The sequence below is a fragment of the Engraulis encrasicolus genome, chromosome 17, assembly GCF_034702125.1.
Source record: "Engraulis encrasicolus isolate BLACKSEA-1 chromosome 17, IST_EnEncr_1.0, whole genome shotgun sequence".
Taxonomy (NCBI): Eukaryota; Metazoa; Chordata; class Actinopteri; order Clupeiformes; family Engraulidae; genus Engraulis; species Engraulis encrasicolus.
Window position 1 is genome coordinate 10,644,258 of NC_085873.1, and position 10,000 is coordinate 10,654,257.

The 10,000-nt window shown below is 44.5% G+C and overlaps 1 protein-coding gene across 3 annotated transcripts in view; it reads right to left on the bottom strand.

Moving 5' to 3' along the window:
• The window catches only part of LOC134467804 (adenosine kinase-like), a 303,549-nt gene that overhangs the window by 158,547 nt on the left and 135,002 nt on the right, over positions 1 to 10,000 (bottom strand). For all 3 annotated transcript variants that reach the window (XM_063221739.1, XM_063221741.1, XM_063221740.1), the window contains one exon: positions 2,840 to 2,948. In XM_063221739.1, the coding sequence (XP_063077809.1) occupies positions 2,840 to 2,948 (109 nt within the window). The remainder of the gene's footprint in view (positions 1 to 2,839; positions 2,949 to 10,000) is intronic.

Sequence of the window (10,000 nt, forward strand, 5' to 3'; positions counted from 1 at the left end):
TTTCTGGGAGTGATTCCCACTTCAAAGGGCAGAGGAAATTATTTCTCAGACACCCGGGTGACAAGAGAAGTGCAGTTATGCAACACAGACTTGGGCTCTTAAGGAGGAATATCCAGGAATCTCTGCGTGTGTGTGTGTGTGTGTGTGTGTGTGTGTGTGTGTGTGTGTGTGTGTGTGTGTGTGTGTGTGTGTGTGTGTGTGTGTGTGTGTGTGTGTGTATGTGTGTGTGTCTGTGTGTGTGATTATGTAAGTTTGAGAGAGAGAGAGAGAGAGAGAGGGAGAGAGAGAGGAGAGAGAGAGAGAGGAGAGAGAGAGAGAGAGAGAGAGAGAGAGAGAGAGAGAGAGAGAGAGAGAGAGAGCGGTGGAATACAGAAAAAGGAGAAAAAGGCTGATTTGTTGACAGGGATTAAGTGGCTTGCTTTGACACACATACACACGAAGGCTTTACATGAAGTATAGTAGTAGGTATTGAGGAGAAGAAGTGAGATGGTGAGAACTTTGGGCTTCTGCTATGTCTTCAACACCATTGCTCTTCTCTCTCACACACACACACACACACACACACACACACGCCAAGCAACTCACTCACCCCCCCTGTGGCGGAATGTCATGGATGGATACATCTTGACATCAGTCACACAAACGCATGCCTCTGCCCACACGCACACACACACACCTCGCACGCACACACACAAACACACAGGCGCGCACACACGCGTGCACGCACGCCTCTCATGACACATGACTCACACCACTCACATGATGCGTGTGTTAATCTAATAAGACTCCAGCAGGGTCAGATCTCATCATACCACACACACGCACGCACGCACACACGCACGCACACACTAGGGTGCCTCTGATGTCCTCATGACACTAGACTGGACTAGTCCTAATCTTGTTACATAGGACACAACATATAAGGAACTACAACAACAACACTAAAATAGGGGTCTAGAAAAAGAAGCGCACGTGCGTGTGTGTGTGCACGCGTGATACGTGCAGTGAAAGGGTCAAGAGAAAATGTACTGTGTACTGCCCTTGGCGGGCCAGGCAAACAGATCAAATAAAAGTATCAAACATGAATAAATGTGTAGGTCTGTGAAAAGCCAAGAGAGATCAGTGTACCGTACCTGCTAACCTCTCCGTTGGTGAGGCACTGTAGCTGCAACTGTCAGATATTCTCTCAGGATACATTCACCGAATTAGTGTTGTTGTTTTCGTTTCACGTTACAGAAGATTATGCGCAGCAAATTTAGCAGATTTATGGAATGCGCAACCAAAAAATATTCACACACGCACACAAACACCAACACACGCAGAGTAAATGAGTGTAATTTAGTTTTATCGAGCAGTGCTGCATTAAGGGGCTGCTTGGCCACATTACGCAAAGGCTTATGAGGAACATCTGCGAGAAGAAAAAGAACTTCACCCCACAATTACATAATATCATAGCTGTGTATTTGTTTATGCATCACACTTTTTGGGGGAAAGCAGAGGGATTTTATTTATTTTATTTCATATTTTCCCAGACTGTTAAACAGATATGTGTCAGACAGTTTGGGAACTGTGTGTGTGTGTGTGTGTGTGTGTGTGTGTGTGTGTGTGTGTGTGTGTGTGTGTGTGTGTGTGTGTGTGTGTGTGTGTGTGTGTGTGTGTGTGTGTGTGTGTGTGTGTGTGTGTGTGTGTGTGTGTGTGTGTGTGTGTGTGTGTGTGTGTGTGTTGAGAGCTAATATTCTCCACAGTGTGTGTGTGTGTGTGTGTTGAGAGCTAATATTCTCCACAGTGTGTGTGTGTGTGTGTGTGTGTGTGTGTGTGGTGAGAGCTAATATACTCCACAGTGTGTGTGTGTGTGTGTGTGTGTGTGTGTGTGTGTGTGTGTGTGTGTGTGTGTGTGTGTGTGTGTGTGTGTGTGTGTGTGTGTGTGTGTGTGTGTGTGTGTGTGATAAGCTGCTAATTGCCACTGCCTGTTAAAGACAGGTGTGCTTTGTGGGATGGCAACCCAGACCAAATTCAGTTTGTTTGTATTAGATGCTCTGATTCAGTCAATGAAACGCACATCATTTCCCCACCCTCCAACACATTGCAGCGAGCTGTGCGCAGCATTGTGCAAACAGTGTGAATTGAAACTTTGTTTGTTTAGCTTGCAGGGAGGGTGTCCAATTCGGACAATCTCAATATCGATGAAAATGGCATAAAATGACAAGGAAAACACGAGGAGAACGAAAGAGATACAGATCCAAAGAGAGGGAGAGAAGGAGAAGGACAAACAGGCACGGAGGTCAGTAACTCCTGATAGTGTGTACGAAAGAGGATTCCTGGTCCTTTGCTGTGTGTGTGTGTGTGTGTGTGTGTGTGTGTGTGTGTGTGTGTGTGTGTGTGTGTGTGTGTGTGTGTGTGTGTGTGTGTGTGTGTGTGTGTGTGTGTGTGTGTGTGTGTGTGCGCGCGAGAGAGAGAGAATGTTAGAGAGAGAGAGGGCGAGACACAGTCTCTCTGAGTGTATGCATGTGTGTGTGTGCGTGTGTGGGCGCGTGCGAGAGAGAGAGAGAGAGAGAGAGAGAGAGAGAGAGAGAGAGAGAGAGAGAGATAGAGAGAGAGCGAGAGAGAGAGAGAGAGAGAGAGAGGGAGAGAGAGAGAGAGAGAGAGAGAGAGAGAGAGAGAGACTCACGGTGTGGTAGTAGAACTTGGCCTTCTCCACTAGGCCTAAGTGAATGTGTGTGTGTGTGTGTGTGTGTGTGTGTGTGTGTGTGTGTGTGTGTGTGTGTGCGTGCGTGCGTGCGTGCGTGCGTGCGTCCGTGCGTGTGTGTGTGTGTGTGTGTGTGTGGACGTGTGTACTCACAGCGATGTAGTACACCTTGGCCTTCTCAACGAGCCCCCAGTTAGCATCCAGGTCCAGGTGCTTCTCCTTGCTGTAGCAGTTAGCTGCCGCCAGGTTAGCCACCAGGGACCTGCACAACAGAGAGAGAGAGAGAGAGAGAGAGAGAGAGAGAGAGAGAGAGAGAGAGAGAGAGAGAGAGAGAGAGAGAGAGAGAGATAGAGAGAGAGTCATAAGAGAGAGAGAGAGAGAGAGAGAGAGAGAGAGAGATAGAGAGAGTCATAGGAGAGAGAGAGAGAGAGAGAGAGAGAGAGAGAGAGAGAGAGAGAGAGAGAGAGAGAGAGAGAGTGTGTGTTAGCCACCAGGCCCTGCACAATAGGACAACAGCACATTCATCATCTAAATGCACACTCATCATTTATCTTCTAAACACACACACGCATGTACAAACATAAAACGCACGCACACACGCACGCACACACGCACACACACACGCACAACCACACACCTCCACTGGCCACCAAATCACCTTCAAAAGCTCTGATCAGCTCTTCCTTTGTTCTGTAATGGTCGTCTTGACTCAGGCCCTAAGGATACATTTCCTTTTTTCCAGCCAAGAAGGACCAAACCTCCCTCGTTCAAGATGAACTTGGCTATATTGCACATTACTTTACTTGATGCAAGCTGGAAAATGAGAGATAGTGCGTCTTTGTAGTACTGTATACTGTACACCTAGTAGTAAAGGTATGCTGGAAGGTTTTGGGTACCTAGTACATTCAGGTGCGGGTTACACGTATGCGCATATTTTAAAATGTGGATTTCTTTATCAGTTTGTGTGTAGAGATGACATGTGGATAATAATACGTTTTGAAGTAAGTTTTCAAATGTGCACTCTAAAAGAGATACAGCGCCAAAGAGTGACAGAGAAGGGAAAATATATCAAATTTGTCCAAATAGCAACTATATCCAAATATGTGTCAATCTTATCGTGACTTTTTTCACCCATAGAAAACAATCGTGTTTCAATTTGATGTACTCATATCAGTGCAAAAAAAAGCCAGGTGTTCAGAGAGTGACCCTTCAGAATGACAATTGTTAGCGTGGACAAAAAAAATCACTGTCATTTGTAAAAGACACGCACTGCAGCACAGGACAGAGCAGACCAGACATGCCGTGTTACTCGACAGAAATAACTGTGGAGAAGTCATCAATGAATAGAGAAAAAAATATGCCTATTTAATGTATATAAGACAAAAATAGACAATAAAAACAATTTCGACATGAGCGAATGTGTGTGTGTGTGTGGAAACATAATAGAAGTGTGTGTCAAGAGAGGGGAGGACGGGGGGAGTATTGCAACCCCTCTGAGCAATATCAAAGACTGCCATGGCACCAATTACAGCTCAATGCCTTTAAAGTCTTATAATAAATAACCGTCAATGAAGCCGTAGTAGCCTGAGTGTGTGTGTGTGTGTGTGTGTGTGTGTGTGTGTGTGTGTGTGTGTGTGTGTGTGTGTGTGTGTGTGTGTGTGTGTGTGTGTGTGTGTGTGTGTGTGTGTGTGTGTGTGTGTGTGTGTGTGTGTGTGTGTGTCTCTGTGTGTCTGTGTGTGTGTGTGTCTTGCCTTCGTCTGACCCTATCTCTGTGGTAAAAAAAAGGCCACAACACACAAACCTGGTCACCACAAAACGTATACACACAAACACACACACATATATATACACAAGCACACAAACACACACGCACGCACACACACACACACACACACACACACACACACACACACAAACACACACGCACGCACACACACACACACACACACACATCACCCGGACCCTGTGTGTCCCTTCACACTGGTTGCTTCCCCTCATCACAACACTCTTTCATCCTCACTCCACTCTCTCAGTCTTTCTCTCCTGGCTAAAGTGTCCAAAACACTACAGAAACAGGTGCTAAATATCTCTCTCTCTGTCTCGGTCTCAACCCAAACATTCACACTCTGCTCTCTGACTCTCTCCTTCATCTCAACTCATAAACTCCACATCTAAACAACACATAGTCAACATGCAGAACAGTTTGTTTTTTACACGTGTCTTCAGCATGTCCGTGTGTGTAATAAGTAGTTGTAGGAGCAGTACCATAAAGATCAGTCATCTTGTTCTTCTGCCTTATTAGATCAGCTGTCAGCTCTCATTAGATCAGGAGTCCACACACACGCACACGCACACGCACACACACACACACCACCTACCCTGTACACACACACACACAAACACTAAAATCTAATTGTACCTTTTTTTACATTGGGCGCACGAAACGGCGGCTGAGGGACCGTTTGGCTGAGCACAAATACGCCATTAGAATTGGGAACAGCGACTACCCGATGGCCAGACATTTCAGCGAATGTCATAACAGTAATGACACACTTCTCAGGATACAAGGCGTGGAACATGTGAAACCGCTAGTGAGGGGTGGTGACAGATTAAAAAAACTAAATCAGAGAGAAACTTTCTGGATCCATCACCTAGAGGCCATGGAACATCCTGGGTTAAACGAGGATATTGACTTCACTTGTTTTTTATAATATACTTTATATAATGTATAAGTAATGGACTCGTGATGTGCTTCCTACTCTATATATTTTTTCTACTGCACATTTTTTTCTATTGCTTATGTTTCTTTTTAATATCATAGTTGTGATGGTCTAGTATGTAGTAGGTGTTCAAGTATGCATTGGGAAGGGTGGTGGGTGTTTACTTTGGGGTCACATGACCCTTGTGTCACCTTATAGGTGAGGCCTGGCTCCTTGTCCTGATGACAAAGCCCTGATGAAGACCAGTGCGGTCGAAACATGTTGGCTTTTTTAATCATGTGTTAGCCCTATTACAATAAAGGCTTTTTAATGGACTTCCTCTTTTTCCACCTGGAGTTGCCTGGATTTTTTCCTTTTTGAATTGAACTGATCCCCTTCATCCAAGAGCACCCAACAAATACTTTAAGAAGATACTGCGACTTGTTTGAGCTACCAGCCATTTTGTGTTTTTCTAATTGTACCTTGTTAGTGTGTATGCGTGTGTGTGTGTATGCACGAGTATAAACATGAGTGCAGAAAAGACAGAAACACAGATGATTTATCACTGCCCGAGTCACTGCGGGGTTCCACCAGGACACTAGGTGTCACTAGGTGTCACTGGGAGTCTCTGCTGCTCTGCTTCTCTCGTTTCTCAGTTTGTCTTTCAGGTGCTGCTGCTGATTGGGTGACTAACCAGAACTAATTAGCCTAATTCGCTTTTAAAAAGGGACTCCGGCACATTCGGTCTCTCTCTCTCTCTGCCTCCACCTGTGTGAAGGCTGAAGGCACGAATAGACCAAGCGCGACTTGAGCAATTCCCGCGACGGAAGTTACTGACTTTGTATTGAGTCGCGTGAGACAGAAGAGATAAAAGCAATTCGGGGGACTAAAGGGACAGTTTGTAGTTGAACTCCAGCCAATATTAATGCAAATGAGCTATGATCCGGTTCGGCGACCGTTATTCGCATACTAGACGCTTCCATCACTCACATCGCTCTGGCTGCACAGAAGCGATTCTCTGTCGCTTGAATCTTGTCGCGGCCGGTCTATTCGCCCAGTGTTGTGTTTGGTTCGAGTTTGATTGGTAAAAACAAAAGCAACTCTTAACTGTTACCCTCTCGTCTGTCCCTTTTGTACCATGGCTGTTGAGTCAGGCTGTGTCGGCGTGCACACGTGAGCGTGCACACACACACACACACACACACACACACACACACACACACACACACACACAGTGAAGGTACATAGCCGCAGCAACTACAAATGGCACAAACAAACTTTTACACTACACACACACACACACACACACACACACACACACACACACACACACACCCCTGCCCTTGTGTGTCCTTGCATGTTTCTAGTCCACTCAATGGCGAGAGAGAGAGAGAGAGAGAGAGAGAGAGAGAGAGAGAGAGAGAGAGAGAGAGAGAGAGAGAGAGAGAGAAAGAGAGAGAAAGAGAGAGATTTTGTCGTTGCTAAATAAAATGCAGACGTGTACAAATTATCAGACGAGGGAGAGTGAGAGTGAAAAATGAGGCGGGAAAGGGAGCTAGAGCATTACAGTCAGCACAAAAGGTTGACGCACTAAACTTAAAAACGTATTTTTTTAATTTACAAAAGTGGCGGCATAAAAACAGAAAACAGATGAATTTGTGCTGTTCACAAGACACACTGTGAATAGTTCAGTCAAAATTCCTGCATTCTCCAGTATTTGCAGGTAGAAAACATGAACAAATCCATTACTTTGGAAGAAAAGGTCCAAAGTCAATTCGTAAATGGACGGATTGTAAAACTCTCAAACACTATGACTATACGTGTGCGTTCAATCATGTGTAGGCTTTGTGTGTGTGTGTGTCTCTGTGTGTGTGTCTGTGTGTGTGTCTGTCTGTCTGTCTGTGTGTCTGTCTGTGTGTCTGTGTGTCTGCCTGTGTGTGTGTGTGTCAGGGGTTCCGTTAGAAAAAAAATCTGCCGGTCAAAAGGGACCGGCTGTGGTTTCACCTACCGGACATTTTCATAAAATGCCGGCCAAATGTTCCATTTTTCTTAATTAGGCTGTGGGGAAAAAACGGAAGTAGGCATATCCTAGTCTAGCTCTAAGGATGACAATTTGACACAAAAACAAATTTACAAATTTAATGGTCTTTCTTTCATTACAATGAACATTTGATTTGTTCGCACAAGGTGCCCGCATAAACAACCAACAACCATAAACAATCGTTCATTTTATTTCACTAATTATACAAATGATCTTTCTTTTATTTCAATGAACATTTGATTTGTTCGCACGAGGTGCCCGCAAAACAACCATAACAAACAACCATAAATAACAATCTTTCATTTTACTTAACTTTTTACAAATGTAGTGGTCTTTCTTTAATTCCAATGAACATCGATATTTTTTTCGCAAGAGGTGCCCGCATAAGCAACAATAAACAACTCTTGACTTTTTAACTTAACATTTCATTTCTTCTAAATCATTGGCCTATACTATGCTAATAGGCCTACATGGCAGCTGCCAAAGTCAACTCTGGCTACTTTTTACGGTCTTTGGCAGAGCTGAATTTGTCAACTGCCGACATCAAATGAAATGTGCCAAGAGTTTCTGCACAGCTCGCAATGCGCATCAGGCGAGTGACTTTCGTTTCGCTGAGCCGACTTCGCTTGGTTTTAATTCGATTCTGTAGCGAAAATTCCCAAGAAAGCACGTTTCCACCTTTCCTTCCACTTCCAGCTTTAGATACACAATCAACTTCTTGTTCACTGTAATGTTCACAGTTTCGTCGATGATAATCCCAACAAAGTCACTCCCTTTTAGTTTTTCCTGCAGCTGATCTGTTACCACAGCTTCTAATGCCCTCTCCATGTCATCAACAGAATCACTATGGTGATAAATGCCATCCGTAGTGACAAAGTCAGGTGCCTCCAGAGCTCGCAAAAGCTCTGTCTGCGCCACAAACTGGCTTGATGGAATGACATTTTTAGCCACGTGGAAGACGAGTTTGAGCTGCGATGACAACTTTTTTTTTGAACTTGTCGAAGCCTTCTCACAGTGGCTTTTCATCATAACTTGTTGCGGCTTTAATTTGGAAGCGGATACATGGGGCCTCATTTATAACGGGTGCGTACGCACAAAAGACTGCGCACGCCAAGTTCACCGCAAGGTTTGGTATTTATAGAAAAAGAACTTGGCGGTAAACATGCGCAGCTCCACGCAAAGTTTGACCCATGCGTAGGCACTGAACAAAAGACCAAACGCGGAAAGCGCGACCTCGGGAGGTAGCTGGAAGAACGACCCGAAATTGGTTGAAGAAAAAAATCAAAGGTCACGTGTCACGATAGCCACTTTAACATTAGTTAATCCAGTTCGCAACGAAAACACGGTTGTTTGTTGTTTGGTAATGGTGGAAAATAATAAGTAGGCCTACCTGGCCTATCCATTGCCACATGCATGTAATAGACGCTTCAAATTGTACGTTTAGGATAGGCCTACGTTACATTTGGAAATACCCTACATTATATTAACAATAACCACGGACCTTTCCAGTATCGGGCTATAATCGTATCGGTATGCTATAAAGTGTTCCGAGTCTGCAAGGAATTACGTCAACATTTAAGCCAGTTTCGAGACCCAAGTGCATCTGTAATGGTTGATTTTCTCAGCCATACAGGCAAGCGCAAGTGCCATACTAATGGACAGCTTCGTTTCTCTTGTTGCATGTCATTTCTTTTCCATGCGGTTATTCGTCACCAAAGCAGAGGTGTGCATTTGACAGCTGGCCTTATACACTGATAATGTACGTTTATAATACACACATTTAATAAATACAGACTAGAAAATGCCCATATGTCATGCTGTCTGTGGATATGTCGATCGACAGTTGGGGCGTCGCTTTGAACTGAAAGCAGACAGCTGCGCGCAGTGACCAACGGCAATTGTTGAAAAAAAGTTTAAACCCGGTGCATATGAGGTGCGATGAGACAGCGAATAGATTTTCTACCGGTGAATTTCACATGGGGACATGCCATGTGAGATGTTTCTTTGACGCAGCTACTGTATTTTTCCCTTTGTTCACAACTCAATTAATACTAGCCTACATGTCCATGACTTGGCAGGTTCATGTCCATGCCATCCTTATTTTATTTATTTTTTACTTCTGGTATAGCGTGATTTTTGTCAACATAACCATCCACATGCTGCAATTCAAGGTTTTATTTTTGTAGCCTACGACTTCCCAAACTTAACCGCTCCACTTTGCCCAACGTTCTCTAGGCCTATCTAATAAAACTGTTTGCTCCACATGTGGTAAATAGGCCATCTCGTCTGCTTTCCGCACGCCGTCCACAGATATAAATATTCATTTTGGGCGTTTCACTGAATATTCATAGATAATTATGGGTGTGTCCACAGGTGCGCACATTTGCCGCAACTTCAGAGTCAGTTGGGATTTATAAAGGGAAATCGACGTGGAACGTGCGTGCGCCATGCTTTATAAATCTGAATATTTTCTTGCGCACGCACATCCTGAGTTTCGTGCGTGCGCCATCTTTTGGCGCATTCCTTCCGCAAAGTTTTATAAATGAGGCCCATGGTCATTACTTTGACTGTGCT